Raw genomic sequence first — 20,666 nt, 5'->3', positions numbered from 1 at the left:
CGCCGTTGTGTATAGTGTGCCAGTAAGGATGAATGAATCATCCTGAAAATCTTGCTTCTTGGCAGAAACCCACTAAATCAAACAGCTCAACTTTGCCACAAATCATCAAACAAACCCTCTAAAAAAGAACAAACAAGTGTGTCTGATTGAGCGAATGACCATTTTCCACCTTGGAAGAATAATCGGTTAAAAACTATCACACTGCAAGATGGATTTGTGGCCGTTCTGGAGCTTTTAAATCATATCACAGATTTCCCTCAGGAGATTGAGAGTGTGAAATCTAAATACAATCTAAATCTCAATTTGTAACCCAGAGAAGTCCTTAAATTGCTCAGAAGAAAACTGACAACTGGGCAACTCCTCCAAAATGTCGACTGAATACATGGAAAATAGCAACTTGTACAATTAAAAGCAACGAGCAACAGCCCTGCTAGAAATCCTACTTTAACGCATGAGCTTGAGCTCATATTTAGTTTAGGCTAAAAAAAAAAAAAGAACGTAATAATAATTTTCTTGATAAATCAATCAATTATTCATTTTGTCTACAATGTTTGAAAACTGAAGAGCTAAAGATGAAATTTTTTTCAATTGTGATGTTTTGGTCCATCAACAGTCCAAAACCAAAAATATATTCAGTAGTACAATGATAGAAAAACAGAGAAAACCAACACATGCTCAAAATTTAAGAGCTAGAAGCAGCAAACTCCTCACATTTCTGCTTTAAAAGTAAATTAAACAATAGATTATCAAAAGAGCAGATTTATTTTCCGTGACCTATCGATAGCACCGGCTCTAATGGAGTTTTTCCTGATACCGTGTCAGACGTGTCGATTCAACTCCATTGCCATTTTAAAGGCTCTAGTTTCTGTTTTGTTATCAACGTATTGCAATTGTACATTACATTCCTCTCAAACAAACAACCTGCCAGTCAACATTTAAGAAGGTCACAACTAGGTTGTTTATTTTATGATAACTGATACAGGATAAATGTTATACATTCTATTTTAACACTGATATTTTGCTTTTATTTTCAATGTCAGTATGCAAAAAAAAAAAAAAAAAAAAAAGACAATACAAAGTAAACATTTAGTATCATGAATATGATACATAATTTGACTGCGTCCTCCATATTAAACCAATTAATTTAAGGTCTCCTTGTTGCCTTGGTGATAACTTGTTTAGCTACAACACAAAAAAAAAAATAAAAAAAAAAATAATGCAAAACATCAAGAGTTGGCTGACAGCAAACACTGTAAAGAACCACATGATCTTAAGATGTATCAACTCATGTAGATGCATATATAAAAATACAGGATCCCTGTTATATATATATATATATGCACATACAGTAACAATGCAATGACTAGAGTTGTAGAGCCTGTACTGGGCATACAAACAGACAAAATGAAGAGAGCAGGATACACATACATACACACGTTTACCATTATCTCTCCATATAAACACGCATAAACCAACCAACCAACAGAAGGCTCTCTGGCTTTAGAAGCTAAAAACTACACTTGACTTAAAAAAAGAAGAAAAATAAACAGACATTCACATTTCTGAAACAAATTTCATGATCTCATAACTTCTCACCTGATCAACCGTGTCCATCAACTTTTAGTGCCACCAGAGAAGCTAGAATTATGAGGATGATGATGATGAGCTCCGTTTGTGCCGTCGTGTCCGACTCGTGCCATCAACCTGGGCCGAGTTTACTCTCACTGATTACTTCACTGTCTGTGTTGGTCCTTTTTCTCCACGTCTTCACTCCTCTCACTGTGCACTCATTCACTGACTCACTGTCCACTGGTATTAACAGTCCAGAGTCTGCACTGCGTTTCTTCATCCATCAGTGAAAGTGAATGAGTGGACATGTAGTGGAGGAAGGTGGAGAAGTGGGACTGCAGCGGTTTATGTCTGTGTTTAGTGTATGAATGTCCTGTACGTCCATGCATTTACCTGTGTGTGTACTGAACGTCCATCTCTATGCGGGCCTCTACGGGGAGGCTGGGGCTTTGCTACCGCTGTAATGAACTTGGTATCTGTTCACCGCTTGCCCTTTCACCTCTGTCGATAGGCAGGTAGTCTTGCAGGGGATCATGTCCTCTTCCTCCTCACCCATTAGCCAGTTCTGCACCGAGCGTCCAGCCGAGGACGTAACGTGATTGGCCAGCCAGCCCTGGTGCCACTTGTCAAAGCGTTCGTGCTGGCTCGCTGCCACTCTGTGCTGCGACTGCGGAGGAAGAGGAAAAACTGTCAGACACCAAGCAGGATTTAACAAGCTGAAAATCTACAAGCAAGGTTTAATTTTCCTGACACACATCGTGACCCAGATTCTTCACCTCCCATCTTATACTCTTACAACAGGAAAGTAGTGACTGAAAATAAATGCAGACTCCAGTCTACCTTCCTGGCCTTGACGAGTGCTCCTCTGCGGTACATGTAATCCTCAGAGTTCATGACAAACACCATCTTGTGAGTGTTGAGTTTAAATCGACAGTCCAGACTCCCGGCGTTCTCCACGCCTAGCTGGCGGTGCCACTCTCTCCTGCAGCGCATCGCCTCCACCTGCCGCACCTGCCAGCGACGGAAACGACGCAGGTTCCTACAAGAAGAGACTCATTTATTAAAGCTTAACATGCTGATTGGATTACAATATTTGTAAATGACATACTTTGAGAACTGAATGACATAAATTAGACCCTGTTCATTTTTTAAATACATTTTTATCTAAAATGACATCAAAGTCAGATTTAATGTTTAAACAGAAACTTCAATTTCGAACATTGTAACTTTTTATTATTTAAAAAAGGGTTGAATACTTACTCAATGTCTGCAAACAGTAAATATATATACAAAGATTTTGTTTAACATAACACTTCCTTTTATGTGAAAATTCCATCTAAAGTAGATAAGTTATTTCAGCATTGATAAAATGCTTAAAATGTACACTGACATACAAGTAAATTAGAAGACCTGTAACATCTAATGTAATCACACACATCAGCACAATATTTTACCCTAAAAGGTTAGTGTATGGAGTTTCAAGTTCACTGAAAATGCATAATTTTAGTCGCAGGAATTGTCGCATAAACTTGGTGCTGACAGTCTGCAGAAATTCAAACTTCTTTTGGTGTCTATGTTTTGGTGTGCACTGTACTAACAACTGGGAAAGCAGAGATCTGTTGCAAGTGCATGGACCGAGTGACCACAAGCTGACCGGTCTGTATAATATACACAAGACAACCTTTATGATTTGGATATGCACAGATTTAAATAAGAACTGGTCTGGAGAAGCCTAAAACTACAAAAAAAAATTTAAAACCATTATACCTAGGCAGAAATACAGGTTTGAAGAAGTAGCCCTCGGCTTGAGAACACAGACTGGACTCAGTTCCTACAAATTGCTCCATGTAGCTCGACAGGCACTGAGAGAGAAGGCAGCAAAGACATTAATAACTGTACAGCAAGATCCATTACGATTCATAAATGTGTAACTACATCATAGCATTTATTTCAAAGTGTCTGTACCAGTCTGTTTGTAAATGTGTGTTTACCTGTACATCTAACGGGTCATCAGCCTGGGCCTCCTCAGTGTCCAGCAGCTCAATGGTCATCGTCACACGACCCTTGTCTTGGAGAAACATCACCTGATGACACAAAACAAACAAACATCATTAAACCACCATGGATCAATTTACAACAGCTGAATGAAACCAGGAGTTTAAAGCTAGTGCAGAAGTGCTAGTGCTTTTACATATAAATGAACGTCCGTTACATTCAAGCCCTTGCCAAACAAGTTCACACACTGCAGATTAAGCCTATCACCGCCAGGGAAATCTCTGTATTTCTCAGTATACCGGAGTTGTGGTGTCTGGTTCCTGCGGTGCACCAGATGCCTTAGAACAAATTATTTATTAACTCCACTCTCCGTCTTTGAATGAGCAATCAACCAACCTTACTCAGCCACTTACAGTTCTTCACAGCGTAGTTGCTTATTCTGGCTCTCTGATTGGTTACACGGTATGTCAGTCTAACTGTATTACCCAATAGCTTGACAGGCAGGAAGGGGGGAGAGACCATAGCGAGGCGCTGTTATTATGAATCCCACTGCTTAAGCACACTAACAGTGTTTGTGTAATTACTCTCAGTACCAGAGGGGGGAGACAAAGGTTCCGCAATCCAGCTTTAAAGCTGTAAAAATCTCTAAAGAAGGCGTTGGTGCTCCAATTATATGTAACTGAATTCAAGGAGACCATGTTCATCTTGCTGTAGTACAACTGGCTGTATATAAGCAGCGTCGCTTCCACATCATTATGCAGATTAGTCATAACATAGAAGGTAAAACTTTGGCTGTAGCAATAGACAAGATGCATTAAGAAAATGAGTCCTAAAAAAAGAAAATGATCAGGAAGCAGCACTATCTGATCAAAACACTCCATTTTAAAAATAGTAAAAGGTATAAACATAGTAATGTGCTTTGCTTTTCTGGGTACATTTAGTGTTCCGTTCTTCTTTTTTACCATCTTCAAAAAAATGAAGTACTGTACAAGATTGAACAAGTATGAGCAGCAAAATTCCACCGCAGTGAAAATGGAGGCTGATAATAGAAAATAGTTTCACTGACTTCAACAACAGCAACATGTTAGGGCCAAATATGTAATTCAGTACTTCATTAGTCTTGCTTTGCCGGACCATCCACACGCTGCAGAGCTGAGGAGGGTCTGGCTAGTCCACACAGGATGGGAGAAAAAACGTCCTCTGGTTTATTGGCATTTCTTTAAACCAATCACAATCGTCTTGGGCGGTGCTAAGCGCCAGATTGGAGCCGCTGCAAAATAGTCGTGCGAGAGAAGACCCAGATTGGACAGATAGTCTAGCTAGCTGTCTCAATTTACCCTGCAGGGATCGGAGGATCAGTTAACCATAGTGCTCATAAATCCACCAGAGTTTACCGAAAATACATGCATCTGGCGGATTTTCCTGCGGCACCGGAGCAATACTGGAAGTGGAAGGTCAAGGCTATAGACTAGTACTTCATTAACCAGGACTGTGTTCTCACCTTGAAGCAGTTCTCCTCAGCCATGACTCTCTCAGCTTTCCACTGGTAGCTGGTCTCCCAGGCTGCTCTAACGCACTGCGAGGACAGGTTACCCCCCGCTGCCCCCCGCTTCCTCTCAGCCAGGTATAGATCAACCACCTGCAGACACACCTCGTCGCTCACTAGGTGCTGCAGCTGAAGTAAAAAAAAAAGAAAAAAAAAGTGGGGATTAGAATACGTTAAATGTTGAAAAGGTCTTTGTTGATTAAGACGAGCGGTCAGCGTGACAGTAAACTCTGCTTACTCAGCTCCGAAGGCATCAGAACGTTTAGATAAGGTGTAGAAGAACGTTGGGAAAGGTCATGATGCGTCGGGTATTATTCTAGGCTTATTCAGAACCTGGGGGATGGAGCCTGGTCAGCCCTCAAGAAGACATGGGAAAGGGATCTGAGTATTACACTGCATGATGTGGAGTGGGACAGAATTGGTAGGAATATAAAAACTATGTCACATGATGTCAGGGTCCGCCTCATTCAGTTTAAGTTTATGCATCACTTCTGCTGGACTCCCTCAAAATTGTTTAGACTTGGAAGAGACACACCAAATTGTTGGAAATGTAAGAAAGAGGATGGCCAATTACTTTATGTCCTATGGTCCTGTGATAAGGTCCATTTGGACAGGGATACATCCGAGGTTGAAACGATTCTTTGAGTAACTCGAATAATTTGATTACTAAAATCCTCGATGCAAAATTCTTTGCCTCGAAGCTTTGTTTAATCAATGTGACTAACGTTGTACGGTTCACTGCGTTTCCGCACGGCTGCTTATTACTAGCGCACAATGGGCTGACGCTGGACACAATACTGACGCCGCAGATTACAAAATGAAGGAAGACAGCGAAAATAGTGAGGGGTTAAGAGAAGAGACAGGTAAGAGAAAACGACAGCTACATCATCTCTGTAGAAAACAGCCAGTCTACTCATCCATTCCACGGAACGAAGCCGACACAAGGCAGGCTAACTAACGGCTGCTGCTGCTGCTCTCGTCCACCGCGATGTTTTACACAACTAGCCTACAGCATGCTACTCTGCAAATAGCAATGTTTTAAAGACAAGCTAAAACGAAAGCTTCCGGTTTGTAATCGGTTTATTAGTTTGCTACTAATCTTGAAATTTTGACAAATTTCTGTAAACTTAGCTGCTGCCAGAGACAAACAAGCCCCTTCCCCCCCTGGAGTAACCTCATGGCTACTTAATATGCACGTGAATGACTTCACCGGACCATGCCGGTGATGTCCGCATTCTTTATTCTTTCTCCTCAATCAGTATTAGCCTTCTTAAAATGTGTCCCCCTGAACAGTGTAGTTGAATAGCCCTGCTGTAAGCTTTGTACAGTCACATTTACAAGGGCTTACTGAACAGCTCTTTTGCATATCCAGTACAAAGAGCCAGAGGCAAGAAAGGGAAGGGGGCAAAAAAGATTTACATTTGAGCCACCAAAAATGTACTTTTGCCAACAGAATAGGGGGCTTGGTGGCCCATGCGGCCTGTGCTTGAAAGTTTTAGCATCTATCCTGTTATTGTATGCAATTTAGGCAATAAAAAAAGGTTGCTTTTTCGAAAAAAGGAAACCTCTTTTGTATATTTGCTATTGCCATTTACTGTAAAGCAAAAGTATTTCTTATCCGATTACTCGATTAATCGATGAAATAATCGGTAGAATACTTGATTACTAAAATTGCAGGGACCCAGGATCCATTCAGCCCAAGATTATTTCTTTTGGGAGATGGGTCAATTTTAAGCGGGATAGCTAAGAACACAAGAAGTTGGGTCCAAACCAGTTTAATGATAGCCAGACAGATTCTTCTGAGAGTATAGAGGAGGGGGTGTCAATTCAATCCAAGAATGGGCTTGTGAGATGGCGAAATAGCAGCACTTGAAAAAATGTCATACAAATGGTTTGCAAGATTAAGTGTTTACACTAAAAAAATGGGGGAAAGTACCTGAGCTCTTTAAAGGGCTCCTAGGATGCCATACAATTCATCTTGTTCACGCTCTGCGATTCCCTGCAATGTCCGGCTGCGTCCTGCCGCGCCCATTGCGTCCACCCATGCTCTGCTGTGCCACGCTACATCCCGTAACGCCCTGCTGTGCCCGGCTATGACATGAACTACTACCATCATAACCCCAACCGGCCCCGTCAGACACCGCCTACAAAGAGTCTGGGTCTGCCGAGGTTTCTTCCTAAAAGGGAGTTTCTCCTCGCCACTGTCGCAATAGCCACTGCTAATGCTTGCTCTTGGGGGAATCACTGTAATTGTTGGGGCTTTGTAAATTATAGAGTGTGGTCTAGACCTACTCTATCTGTAAAGTGTCTCGAGATAACTCTTGTTATGATTTGATACTATAAATAAAATTGAATTGAATCTTGTCTAAAATTCTGTATGGGAAGGGGGTGATGGCTGATAGGTTTGGTATATTTTAGCATGCATGTGTTCAAAGGTATTTCATCTATTCTAGGGATCTTCCATATAAGGATTGGTGTTTCAGGTGACATTATCGCACAGAAAGAAATAGACTGGAATGTGTGAATCTATTAGAAGCATAGGCCATAAAAGGCGTAGTTTGAAAGTAACTTGGACTGTGTGAGGACAAAAACAGTAGAAAAAGGATCCATTTTGATGTTCATGTTAGTCACCCTTAGGCAGACACTTTCGTATGCTCAACGGGGGGCGCTTCAGATGGGGAGGTGATGTGTCCATGTCGTGAGTTATAGGTTTTGTGTTAAAAATAAAATAAATGTTAGTCACAAAAAAGTAAACTCCGCTTACCTGCCGAATGATGTTGTGGATGACCTTGTCGATGGTGAAGCCGATGTAGGCGTGGATGGTGAACATCTCTCTCAGGGTGTCTTCATACTGTGTGGAGTCCAGGTTGCCATCCAGCAGGCTGCGCACCATATCCAGGAAGGCAGGGTAGTACTCCTCTAACTCCACCTCACCTGTGGAAGAAAGGGATGTCACATGTGTTACAACAGCATGTCTTTACAATGTAATCAAGTCTTCTGTGTAGAGGTGAATGTGGATCTGTTGTGACAGGAAGGCTTGAACAGGAGTTGGACACCCTGTCTTCTCCTCTAACATGAATGAAATAAAATGTAAAATGAAGTTTTAAACCAAAAGCAGCACTTTAAAATAGAGGTCAGGATCATTAATTCAAACTGTTGCCGGATATGTATTTGTGCTCTGCAGTCAGTCAATCAATCGCAGAAAAATCAAACTATTTTGAGAATTTATTAATCATTCAAGTCATTTTTAAAAGATAATACCAAACGTTGGATTCCAAGTTCTCAAATGTTAGAATTCACAGATTTGTCTTTGTCTTACAGTATAGCACATTTCATTGTTGGGGTTTTGTCGGTCAGACTAAACAAGACTTTTAATGATATCGCATTGTGCTCAACAATATTCTGATGACATTTCCCAATGATGTTTTATAGACCACACAATTAATTGATTAAGATAATCCTTAGTTGCAGCACTACTCTGTGGTTCACTTGGTTTAAAAGGCTTACATTAGGAAAAGTGTTTGCATTATAAAATAGCCAAATTTACTGTTTATGATAGCTGGTTTACAACAACATACTTTCCATTATAATTTTGATATATTTTGAATTGTAATCTGTGTTTTTCTTCTTCACATAGGCTAAATGAAGGTATTTCCACCATAAATGGTGCATAAAAGTGTATCCGAATACAGGAAATTAAGTTGTTGATGCCCAAAACTTCCATCGGAGAGGACACCCAGACCCCCCACTATGATATGCCCCCCTTCCCCCAAAGATTCTGGCACAGGGGTACAAGTACCCTTTGTTAGAAATCATTGGGTTACAATAAACAAATGTCCCAAGATGGATCAGGCTTTATAGAACATAAAAATATTTGTTTTTCCCTACACCAAAAACAGATAGTTGAGCTGACCAGCTCAACTGAGACAAAATATCACTTTATACTACACTGTGTTGATAACCAGGGTCAGTCAAACCCACTGAACAGTACATCTATTATTCACTCTTCAAACACAATGCCACTTAAAATGCTGGCAAGCCATAGAAAAGAATATCATCACATCTGGAATAATTTTTAAAACAAGCTTTTCCCTTCATTGTGCAGTGTGACTATAACTCAACACTGTGAATCCTGGAATATCGGGACTACAGGTGAAAATTAGCATTTATGCTATAACCTGGCTCATTTACAGTCTTTACAGAAATGTTAGATTGTTCATTAATGTGCATTGTCCCGAATAAATAAATAAATAAAAATAAAATAAATAAATAAATAATTTAATTGAACGGACATCAGAAACAGATTTAGATTCACTTTCTGATTCAGTGCTCATTAATTAAATCTAGTTAACTCCTCTCCCTGATGATATACGCAATATGTATATTACAGCTCTTGATCACAGTTCAAGGAACTAAAACAAAACTGTCTCCTACATTGAGATTATTGTCCATGTTGAGTCAGATGTGACAGCTGGTTGAATCAACTCAAATTAAATACTTTCAAATCGTACCATTCTAGGATTTGCATAAGCAACCAGTAGCTGAACTTACTGGGCTGTTTGAGGCGGAGCTCCATGGCGAGGTCACATGCTTTTTCTCTCCTTCCCTCGGCCATCAGCAGCCTCTCCCTGCTCTGCTCAGCTCGGTGCTCCAGCAGCTGCCGTTCTGCCTGTCGGTAAACCCGCAGCAGCCGCGTACACAGGGTCTGGTGCAGCCGCAAGAAGAAATACCAGTTGTTGTTGACGAAGAAAAGGTTGTAGACACCATCCAGCTCCTTCTGGTGCTCTGCTTCAGGGTCGCGCAGGTCCACCTTCTCCCCGGGTGCACCTGAGCCCGTCTCCATGGGCGTCGATCCAGGGGTGGATGAGGCAGTCCCTGCAGGCTGGCTCGTGCTACTGGAGGTGGTGGAGGCCTCTGGGTCTGCAGGTTGGGATGGGCTGCAGCGCCTCCGCCTGGACTCCCCGTTGAGCTGCTGGGGTTGGGACTGTGCAGGTTGGGGTTGAGACTGACTACCTGTGGCTGCTGCTGCTCCTGATGCATTATTAGAATTACCATTTCCTCCGGCTCCTGCTGGTGCTGGTGGTGGTGCTGCTGCTCCAACTCCTAGTCCTCTCTCTCCCCCCTCCTCAGGCTCAACCTCCTCATCTGTCCAGTCTTCAGTATCACTGAGCTCACCACGGCGGGAGAAGTACAGGTCGGGGACAAAGTGCTGGATGATGCGCTTGATGTGGTCCTTGTCCTCTTTGTGGATGGTGGGCTGACGTTTGACATGGTAGATGATGAGCGAGGCAGCGTCCTCCAGGATCTGTTTGTCCTCGTACGTAAACACCATGTGAGGCTCGCTGGATGAGGCTGCACCTGAGCCGTTGCGGCTCTGCTGGCCAACTCCGCCCTCTTCTGTGCTCTGCTCCTGACGCTGAGACACACAGAAAAACACAGATGAATGCAGGCAACTTCAGAAAGACACACTGTGACAAATTGTTGGTTTTAATGAGTTTCATTGAATTCAGAGATTAATCTTCCTACATAAACTTTATGATCATTTCCCTCACAGCTATGAAGAATGAAAAGAAAACATACAAGGAAATGAAAAAAATAACATCAACTCAAGGTCCATTTATTTGCTTGCTTGTTCAAGAGCTTAGGTCGTATCACACGATCCTCATCAGCAGATTATACATGTATACCCATGATGAACGTCGGATTCTTATGATCGAGTCTTGAGTTGAGATTGTTGTGTCAACCCCTGTTTCCAAGGTCAAGCGTGAACTGTAAAGCTATACAAGGAGACCAAAAAAAGTAAGTGAAAAAACTCATTTGTTTAAATGAATGCTGGGTATCTTTGCCAGACCTTCCTCCAAAGCACGCTGACGGAGAGTCTGGCTACTCCACATAGCATTCGGGGATGGGAGGAAAACGTGCTCTGATTTATTGGCATTTCTTTAAACCAATCACAATCGTCTTGGGCGGTGCTATGCACCGGAGAAAAGCAGCGGTGCCGCTGCAAAATAGGCTCGGAGGAACTTGTTTTGGTGGAACGTGTACGTTTAAAAGTTGTTTTAGTCGTGCAACAGACTCCTCTGTCCAAGACTCAGATTGGACAGATAGTCTAGGTATCAACCAACCCAATAATTACAAAGAAATCACCACCAGAATAAGGTGATTTCAATTGTATAGTGGGCTCTGGGTTTGAATGCATTTTTTGAAAATGTGAAGGGGTTATATTCCAAGTTAACTTGCTCATTAACAGTTTAAAATATAATGAACACTTGTATTGTGTCTAGCCTCTGGTATGGCTCTACAACCTAGCCCCAAAACTATAAATAAACATAATTTGATACATTTTCACCCAATTATCTTTTCAAATTATGAGAGCTGTTGAGATGGCAAACAGGAAGAACATTTTTACCTCATCATAGACACTCTCAATCTCATTGAGAAGGCTCTTTGACCGTAGGGCCTTCATGTCATTCTGTTTGAAGTTGACTCCTTGGTGGTCGAGGGACTTCAGGTAGGCCTTCTCGTACTGCTCTCTCCAAATCTTATTGAAACCCTGCTGGGCCTCTCTCCACTCGTCCTCCTTGGCTTTCAACCTGTAGGAAAGACACATCTTTAATAAAGATACTTCATAAAATACAACCAAGTATACAAATATGTGCATTCTTTAAACAGCTGTTGCTGATATAGTTCACCTTTGGTGGCCAGGATGCACAAAGATTACTGCCTGTTGATACAAGGATCTTACTCTGTCATCAAATCAACATTACTATCATACCGTCACTTAGTTAAACCTCCCTGCTGTTAACGTAAATGTGCTGTCTAATGGCAAGCAACAATCTCCTTTCCATATTCATAATGTTGATATACAAGAAAATTAGAGCATTCTATCAATATGTCTAATTGACCAGAATAGCAATGCATGCACAACAAGGTCCTAAACAAGAATTCAGCCATCGAATTTCTTCCGAAAGTGAAGAAATTTGAAATAAAAAAGGACAGTCCTGACCTCTTGAGCACCACAGGCACAGCGGTAGCAGGACTCCTCTTCAGTCCCTCGATGATCTCAGGGGCTTTGTCACCATAGATACGATACACTGCACGACGCTGGATGACCTCAGAGGTGCCGCCCAGGCAGTCGTCTAATCTGAATCGGTCCTGGTCCTCTGGGGAAAGACGAGAGAGCTTCTTCTGGACACTCTCCAGCACCCTGATGGTGGCCAGATTTGTCTCCAGAACCACATCCAACTATAAGTGGAAAGTTACAGACGCAGAGCTTTTAGAAGGCAGCAATCAACTAGAGCAATGATTCCCAACCTGGGGTACTTGTACCCCAGGGGGTACTTCTGCATTTGCCAGGTGGTACGTGGACAGATTGTAGAGTAGCTTAACTAATTTGAAATAATAGTATAATATATGATTAAACGAATATACCCACATATTAACATTAAGTCAACAGTCACACCTGAATACATTTGGGCTACATTTGAAACATACATTGGAAATCGATAAAGGGGTACGTGAGTTCATCTGACAGGGCTGTGGGGGTACCTCAGTTCAAACAGGTTGGGAACCACTGAACTACAGTATAGTGCCAAGTGCTCTATGTGTTAAAAGCTTAATATATTGTCTTTTACGAGAACAGGGACACAAAGATATAAACATACACAGTAAGTTGTGATGTTTATACAAACCTCCCTGCTCTGCAACAAGTGTAATTAGATCCTTGTTAGGGTAGACGCACCTCAAATCTTTCGTCCTCGCAGCGATGCAGCTGCTCCTCATAAGGAGTCTTCTTCGAGCTGGCGAAGGTGGAGTCCTCTGACCAAGAGGGAAATGACACCCAGGTGTCGTTCAACACCTACAAACACACACTTAAAATCAACAATGGGAAAACCCTTTCTATAGGAAAATATTTCACAATGACATAATATTCTATCATTTCTTTCATTTACTACATTTACTCTAAAAAACACTGCAACATTCCAGCAAAAGGCAGGGAAGAAGGAGACGGTATGCATGTTTCAAACTTTTTAAGTAAAATCGGCTTTGCAAATGTTTTATGCAGAAGAAAACTCATTCAACAGACCTCAAGGATACACACAATGCATCTTGTTGAGTAACATTGAATGTAAACAGAAACTTTTATTTACAAGAAAATTCCAGGTCACCTTCAAGCAATGCATTGATCTAGTGACAACTGTCTAGGAAAATGTAAGAGGGTGTACCTCCTTGCATAGGGCAGTGCGCCCGCTGCATTTAGGCTGCTGGTAGGTCTTGGGCAGTGCTCTGTAGCTGGATCCCAGGCGCTTGCAGGAGGCATAATCCACCTCCCTGCCCCCTCCCCCCTCCATGTAACGATCCGACAGCCCTGACACAGCATGAGAGAGCTCTTTGTCCCCCAGAAATGACTTGAACTGTGTGTACAGTTCGGGAAACTTCCTGGAAGGAGATGGAGGAAATCGTGAATGAGAGATAAATCAGGAGAAGAACAGCTGATCAAAAACCATGTTCAGAATAATCCTACAAATTTGCATTATGTCGTGTTAGTTTTATTTCTTTTGGTACAGTTTGGTTCATAATTGGAATGATCATATAAGTTCCATAGGTAATGATCATATCAGTTCTATTTGCATATACCTTGAAGAATTTCTAATATGTGGCCGGTTAGCTCAGTTGGTAGAGCAGGCACACATATATAGAGGTTTATTCCTCGATGCAGAAGGTCCAGGGTTTTAGTCCGACCTGTGACGATTTTCCTGCATGTCTTCCCCCTCTCTCTCCCCTTTCATGTCTGAGCTGTCCTATCATTAAAAGGCGGAAATGGCCATCAAAAAAATCTGGGTGCCCCAGTAGCTCACCTGGTAGAGTGTGCACCATGTATCAAGGCTAAATCCTTACTGGAGCGGCCGGATTTAATTCCAGCCCAGGCCCTTTGCTGCATGTCATCCCCTTTCTCTTGCCTGCCTTTCCTGTCTCTCTCCAAGCTAAAACTATCCAATAAAGCAGACAATGCTGAAAAATATCTTTTAAAAAAAAAGAAGAAATTCTTAATAATTGTTGCGCCCCCCCTTCAGTATTACCAGTGTGCCTCTTCTACAACACCAGACATTAGCATCTACACTTTCTGTCTGCTCAGACAGGCATTTGTACATCCATTTTCCTGATTTCATTCAACCAATTTAAACATGTAATCAGCTCAATCATCTTTCCATCCACTCACCCCAGGAAAGGAGTGACTAGCTGTAGCAGCTCCGCTCCCGAAACTACTTCCTGGTTAAACAAGGCGATGCAGCGCAGGAAGTTCTCATACACCTCCTGGCTTTTAAACAGGCGACGAACCTGAATCATGAGGGGGTTGACAGGAAAGTCAGACCAATTAATAAAACAATGTGGCAATGGGTCATAAGAACAGTATGAACCAAGGATAATGAAGGAAATTTAACACCACTGCCATGGAAAATGAAGCCTCACCTTATCAAAGAAGGAGAATTCTCTTAAGACTCCATGTTTGCCAACTGAAGCAAAGGACTGATCTTTGGTACAGGAATACTTCATTTTCTTCTAAATAAAAAAGGAAAGTAATGCTTAATGATCTTTATATTTATATTAGTTATCAAAGTTATTATAGTTAAAGCATTTGAATTGTTGCTTCAGGAACGCTAAGAAGAGTTGAACCTTTTCAAGGACAATAGTACATACATTGGTGCATTGCCTAAGGCGGTTATTCTAAATTGAGAGTTTACCTTGAGCAGTGGGGACATGTGCTGCAGTAGTATGGGTCTGGGCCTCTTTTTGTTCTGTTTGGTTATCGTGTCGTCCTCCTCCGGCCTTTTAAGCTGCTCTTTCCCTCCTGTCAATGAGCTCCCTGTGAACTACAGAAGACAAAGCACACAGGAAATGTGTCACAAAGTGTGAAAAAGGCCCATCAGAATATTTCCTAGAGCAGACAGAGTTGACATAATAAAATAGCTTGTTTTGTGCAACCAACAGTCCTTGAATTTACTTTCATAGAAGACTTTAAAAAAACACAGCCAATATTCACATTTGAGGAGCAAAATCCAGTGAATTGTTTTGGCATTTTTTATGGAAAATGACTTAAACTTGATAAATCAGTTATCAAAATAGTGGCAATTGAATATTCTGTTGATCGACTAATCTACTAAATTGTGTTAGCTTTACTTTGGACTTGCACTTTTAATTACTGTATTCAAAGAGTGTTGAGTAAAAAGCACTTATTTTGCAATACATGGACTACTAAGAATATACGAGAATGAAACTTTTGAGCAGTAGCATGGAAATAAAAAATGGTCATTAGCAAATTAGTTGTGGTGTGTTAAAAAACTAAGAAGAAAATACGACAAAAAATATTGTTTTTGGTGCCGAGACAGGGCATTGATTGAGTCACAACCTTTTTAATTTTTACATTACATTATTTGTCTCTGTGTGCTGCTTTACTGACCAATGATCTCTTGGCATCAGGTAAGAATTGCCCAAACTCAGCCAGCAGGTCTTCTTGCCCTTTGAAAAGACTTGCAACTTTAGAAAACACCTCATCTTCGGTCATCCCACTACTGCCTCGGCCGCCTCGACTTTCCTTCACCTCCAACTGCTCCTTCTGAGGGGTGGTATGAGAAAAAATGGTGATCAGAGGTGAGGAATCCAACCTCTGATTAAAAAAGTTAAAATTATTTGGCCTGGCTACACATGGTAGTCATAGTCTTGGTGCAGGAGATAAAAACTGTCTTTCAAGGAACAGGCTGCTCTAGGAATTTGATACTGGACAAAAACACTTCAAGTTAACATTTATTTACTTGTTCAATTCTTATTAAAAATACCAGAGAGCCATTTAGAAAGGAATTACTAGTATAACAGTGCTGAGAGACCTTTACTTTGCTAAAATCCTACAAGAACAGTCAAAGTTTTAAAGGTGGAAAAGGAGGAATGTAACAATTCAGTAACTAAAACCTACATTGCCTATATCATAATATCCAACTAAAAAGCAACTTAAATCACCACAACTGATCTCCACAATACCTGATATGTGTGAAGAATCTCTAGGAATGCTCTGTAGATCTCTGGGTGATCCAAGAAGCGGTTTTTAATCTTATTTACATAGCTGATGGCACTGTCAAACTCTACGGGGCTCGTCTCTGAGGCAGGTGGGGATACAGACGAGGTGGTCGCCTGATTCTGGCTCTCTCTGCTAGTCAGGGGAAGAGAAAGACGGCTGGGGGGCTCCGGAGGTCCTGCTGGGGTTGAGGAGGATAGGGACTCTGATGGGGCCGCCTTGACTTCGCTGGTCTGGGCAGGTCCAGCTTCAATGTTGACAGCAGAGGCACTACCTGAGGTTACGGTCACTGCAGAGGTGGTGACACTCTTCCCCTGCTGTCCTGGGGATACCTGGACAGATAAGGAAGTTAAGCTGCATGCTAAGAGGTGCATTCATTTAAGTAACTGAAGTTGTTTACTTCAAATTAGATATGGGGAATAATATCTGCCAGTAAAGTCTGATTATCTAAAGTAAACATGGAGGGATTTCGAACACAGCATTTCCCTCAAATTATGCAAAAAATGTTCACACTATGACAACATTATTCATATATTGTCTACTTTACTTCAGTAATATCACACTTACATCGAGTGAAATATTTGCACTATTATGTCAAACAAAAAGATTCAAATCGAACCATATTCAGTGACTAATTCTAAAATCAACATGGCCGTGACGCCAACAACGGTTTTGATGCAAATCTCAAGTAACACTCTGCTTGTGTGTATGACACATGCCTGCGCTGGTCCTCAGGTTGCCCAAATAAATTCTTTAGTCAAGCCATCCAAACAAAGAAAATCTCTCACAGACAAACATACCAACATCATTGGCATTTGGTTCTTGGGATTTTTTTCAGAGAGGAATGTTTTTTAGGCAGCAAAGTTATATTTAAATTCCTTATTTTGTCTCTTTCTGCATGTGAAACCGACAAACCTGAAAGTAGTCTCTGCATCCTTTATTTTTTTTTCTGTCGACCAAAACTGAAAACACATCATTAATTACCAAATGTGAACTGAATTGAAACTGAATCACACATCCGATCAGTCACAATGCATCTAAAACATTAGAAACTTATTCTGTATCTTTTTTAAGTCTAATTGTAGACAATGTAACCAAATATCTATCAAACTGTCTAGGATAGATACCATCACACCCATTTTTTATACACATTACATACACTCAGTTGCCAGTTTTCTTAGGTACACCTCGCTAAAACTAATGCAGTCTAATACAACAACCCTGTATGGCAGTAGCTCAGTCTGTGGGGACTAGGCTTGGAAACCGGAGGATCGGCGATTCAAGTCCCCGTACGAACAAAGTACGGAGTATACACTGGTGAGGTGCCAGTTCCCCTCCTGGGCACTGCCGAGGTGCGCTTAAGCAAGGCACTGGGCAGCCACATCTGTCTGACATAGGTCCTGTTTGCATGGGTCTGTATTTTGAGCCTGTGTATAATCCAATCCAAATGTATTTATAAAGCACATTTGAAAACAGTTGACCAAAGTGCTGTACAATCAAAGATTTAAAAAAAAACCACAAACACCAGTTTAAAGACAAAATGACAATAATTTAAAAAGGCAACTATCATAGTGTGTTAAAAGCCTGAGAATAAATATGTGTTTTAAGAAGGGATTTGTAGGTAGCGTATAATAACAGAGTGAACCAGGGGGATTAATAAAGTATGTCTTCTTCTTAATACATCCTACCTTAAAGAAGTTATGTTACAACAGTTTTTGTTGAAACTGTTTTGAATAGGTGTTGATTCAACGTTATGATAAATAAAGTGGCAACTGAGTGTATGAACAATTCAGCATGTCATATTTTGGATCTTTCAAAAACTTGGGATCTTGCCTGCAATTTCAAATAGAGCACCCAATTGAAATTCAATGCGGAGGAAGCACACCTGGTTCCTCTTAAGAATATAAAAGTTCAAATATACTGTACAGTTCAGCACACCATGAGTTTCTAATGATGCACCTGCTGAAAGTTCCCTAGCTTTGAAGGTAAATAAAGCACTAGTTTTGCGAATTTATCAACTTCAGTCGAAGAGAGTCTCACCTGTGTGGAGAACGGAGATTGGAGGAAAGCCACCCCATTCTTCGGGACCTCTATCCGATAACCCGGTGGTAGGAAGGCATTAAAGCCCAAGACTAGGTCTGGGTGTCCATGGAAGAGCTGCGACACGCGGTTTATCACCCCTGGTGTGTCGATGCTATTTAAGAGAACAGGCAGACACAGACATATTAGTAGTGTGGATGACAGAGGCAAATAAAAATTAGCCTTCTCTCTCATGTGCTGCATGAAGACAACCGACTCCTAATTTAAAAAGAGTGTTGCAGCTTAGTCTAAAAAGAAACAAATAATTTATGTCATCCCACAATTAACTTACAAGAGAATATTAACTGCTGGATAATTAGAGTTGGATGATATCTGCAATTTCTTACTTATTGATAATGCCTTGAAATGTGTGGTTGATTCCTTGGTACTAAAACTTTGCAACGTAATCAAAATCTACACACAAGCTCCACCATTCAGTATCAAGAGACCGTATTAGGAAAATACAGTCATTAAAAATGCATTACTAAAACTCATTTAGTAAGTAACTTCTTGCATAAATACCTCTGTGACTTGAACTCTTTCATGATGTCCAGAAACTTATTGTATATGCCAGGATCATTTGCAAAACGAATTTTGACTTGGTCCAGATATGACAAGGCATCTTCAACCTAAACACATAGAAAAAAAAGAAAATCATGAATGCAGCACAAAGAAAAATCACTCTGGACCTGTGGAGAAGCTTTTTAACAAACACCCTGTTTGTGCTGTTGATGAAGAAGGATCTTACAGAAATGTCAATCCAGCTCTTGAACATGTTGGACAATGGCTTGTCTACATTGTGTCTCATTAAGAATTGTAGATGTATTGGCAAGTACTACTGTCAAATTTCAAGGGGTGCCACTATCAAACCGAAATATTGACATTTCTCAATACTATGTGGACATTTTTTTATATTAAGTTAAATAAATAGGTAATGTTTGCTTTCTTCATTGTCAGCTGAAGTGCTATATCAACAAATGCACTAGTTAACGTTAGCTGTACATTGCTGCACAAGCTGTACAAGTAACCGCTTAAAAATAAATGGGCAAATGCAAGAACCACCAAGCGGCTTTTGTTCACTGGACCTCAGCTTTCTTTATTCACAACATCCAAGCTAGGATAGGTTACGATAAAAAAAAAATGTGTGTGCACAAAGCGTTGTCACAAACAGTCCACATCTAAAGAGGGTTGTTTAAGCTAACGTTAGCCAACAGACAGTCAACTGACGATAATAACTCCACTAACACTTACAACACCTAACGTTACCCACATAACGTTACACATTTATACAATGCGTTTAAGTTAGTTACAGCTGGTCCCTAGCCAACAGTATCGTGTTGGCAAAAACAGCATGTTATATTCAACTAATACGACAACAAAGAAATGTGTAATGAAGCTGCTAATCAGCTGAAATAGCCGTTCTTGGCTGGCCTGGCTGACGTCCTCCACTTTGTTCAGGGAGCTGAAAAAAACGAACAAGGAGGAACTTCCCACAACCGAGGTTTGAGTTAACGTTTGCTCACAGTGGCTGTTATTGACATCGTAAATAAGAAACTACTGCTAACTGTGCCACTCGACTGTCACTCAGACATTAATTAATTAAATACAGCCTCCACATCTAACCTTAAATGTCAATGTTTCGGTTGTTTAGCAATGAATTACTTTTAATAGGCCAGCGAGCTAACTAACGTTAGCCAGCCGTCCCTTTCACTTCTCTCGACGTTAGGGGAGAAAGAGAAAAGCCTCAAATCCAATGCAATGATCCTACGAACAAAATGGTTCTGACTCTGAGGGACTTTTCCCTTGTCGTGTCCGTTGTCTTCTTACCTTCAGCTTCTGGAAGTGCTGCTGCTGCACTTGCTTTTGTGTTATAACGTAAGGCTTGTCTTGAATTTGGTTTATTTGCTTCGCGGTGCTGTGCGCCTGAATCTTCGCCATTATCCCGGCGACAGGAGGCTTGAGAGCCACTACCACAACTTGAGAGGGAAGCTTCGGTGTTACCTCCAGTTGTTGGCTAGCCGACAAACCTTCCTCTCGGTCGGGAAGCCAGCCTGCCAGCAAGCAACCCTACTTTGCCTAGCTGGACAGTCTCGCTACAGCGCAAAAGGACGGAAAATCCAGCAGAGTGGAGGGTGATGACAGACAAGCTGCTACTCGCTGCGACTTTGATAAAACATCACCATCGATTTAAACAAGCTGAGACAAGAAGCGTCGGGAAATAAGCTAAGGGACAATGGTTGCCGTTTATCGTATTTAAAATAACTATCGCCTGTCTCTTTAAATTCGGCGGCAGAGGTCTGTCTTGGCGTCCGGAAGCCAGAGTAGGAGTGAAAAATTGAAAAAAAGAAGAGTGAAAAATTGAACTGCGCAGCCGCAACCATGGGAGGAGCTGAGTCCTCAGGAATCAGA

General features: G+C 41.2%; 1 protein-coding gene across 2 annotated transcripts; it reads right to left on the bottom strand.

Annotated features, from left to right (window-relative positions):
- Positions 1-934: 934 nt before the first annotated feature.
- Positions 935-20,587, bottom strand: sin3b (SIN3 transcription regulator family member B). 2 transcript variants are annotated; one of them, XM_039812015.1, is made up of 19 exons: positions 20,085-20,587; positions 18,780-18,886; positions 18,219-18,372; positions 16,145-16,510; positions 15,570-15,725; positions 14,854-14,982; positions 14,582-14,671; positions 14,331-14,449; positions 13,336-13,549; positions 12,852-12,968; positions 12,117-12,355; positions 11,520-11,703; positions 9,662-10,526; positions 7,875-8,044; positions 5,066-5,239; positions 3,561-3,653; positions 3,337-3,431; positions 2,410-2,608; positions 935-2,236 (listed from the first exon to the last, which is right to left on the bottom strand). In XM_039812015.1, the coding sequence occupies exons 1-19, from the start codon at positions 20,193-20,195 to the stop codon at positions 2,000-2,002; spliced, it is 3,819 nt and encodes a 1,272-aa protein (XP_039667949.1). In that variant the 5' UTR covers positions 20,196-20,587; the 3' UTR covers positions 935-1,999. The 2 variants fall into 2 exon arrangements, with proteins under 2 accessions (XP_039667949.1, XP_039667950.1); XM_039812016.1 differs by having other exon boundaries at positions 14,582-14,668.
- Between the last annotated feature and the right edge of the window lie 79 nt (positions 20,588-20,666).

Source organism: Perca fluviatilis, chromosome 9 (genome assembly GCF_010015445.1).
Source record: "Perca fluviatilis chromosome 9, GENO_Pfluv_1.0, whole genome shotgun sequence".
NCBI lineage: Eukaryota > Metazoa > Chordata > Actinopteri > Perciformes > Percidae > Perca > Perca fluviatilis.
Note: the sequence above shows the minus strand (reverse complement) of the source record. Positions and strands in the feature narration are given on the sequence as shown.

Bases quoted from the DNA above. Each gene is read 5' to 3' on its own strand.
- sin3b (XM_039812015.1), bottom strand. From the start codon at position 20,195: ATGGCGAAGATTCAGGCGCACAGCACCGCGAAGCAAATAAACCAAATT. The intron at 13,550-14,330 runs GTGAGTGGATGG...ATCTCCTTCCAG, and splicing joins CTAGTCACTCCTTTCCTGGG to GAAGTTTCCCGAACTGTACA. The intron at 2,237-2,409 runs GTAGACTGGAGT...CTTCCTCCGCAG, and splicing joins CACTCGTCAAGGCCAGGAAG to TCGCAGCACAGAGTGGCAGC.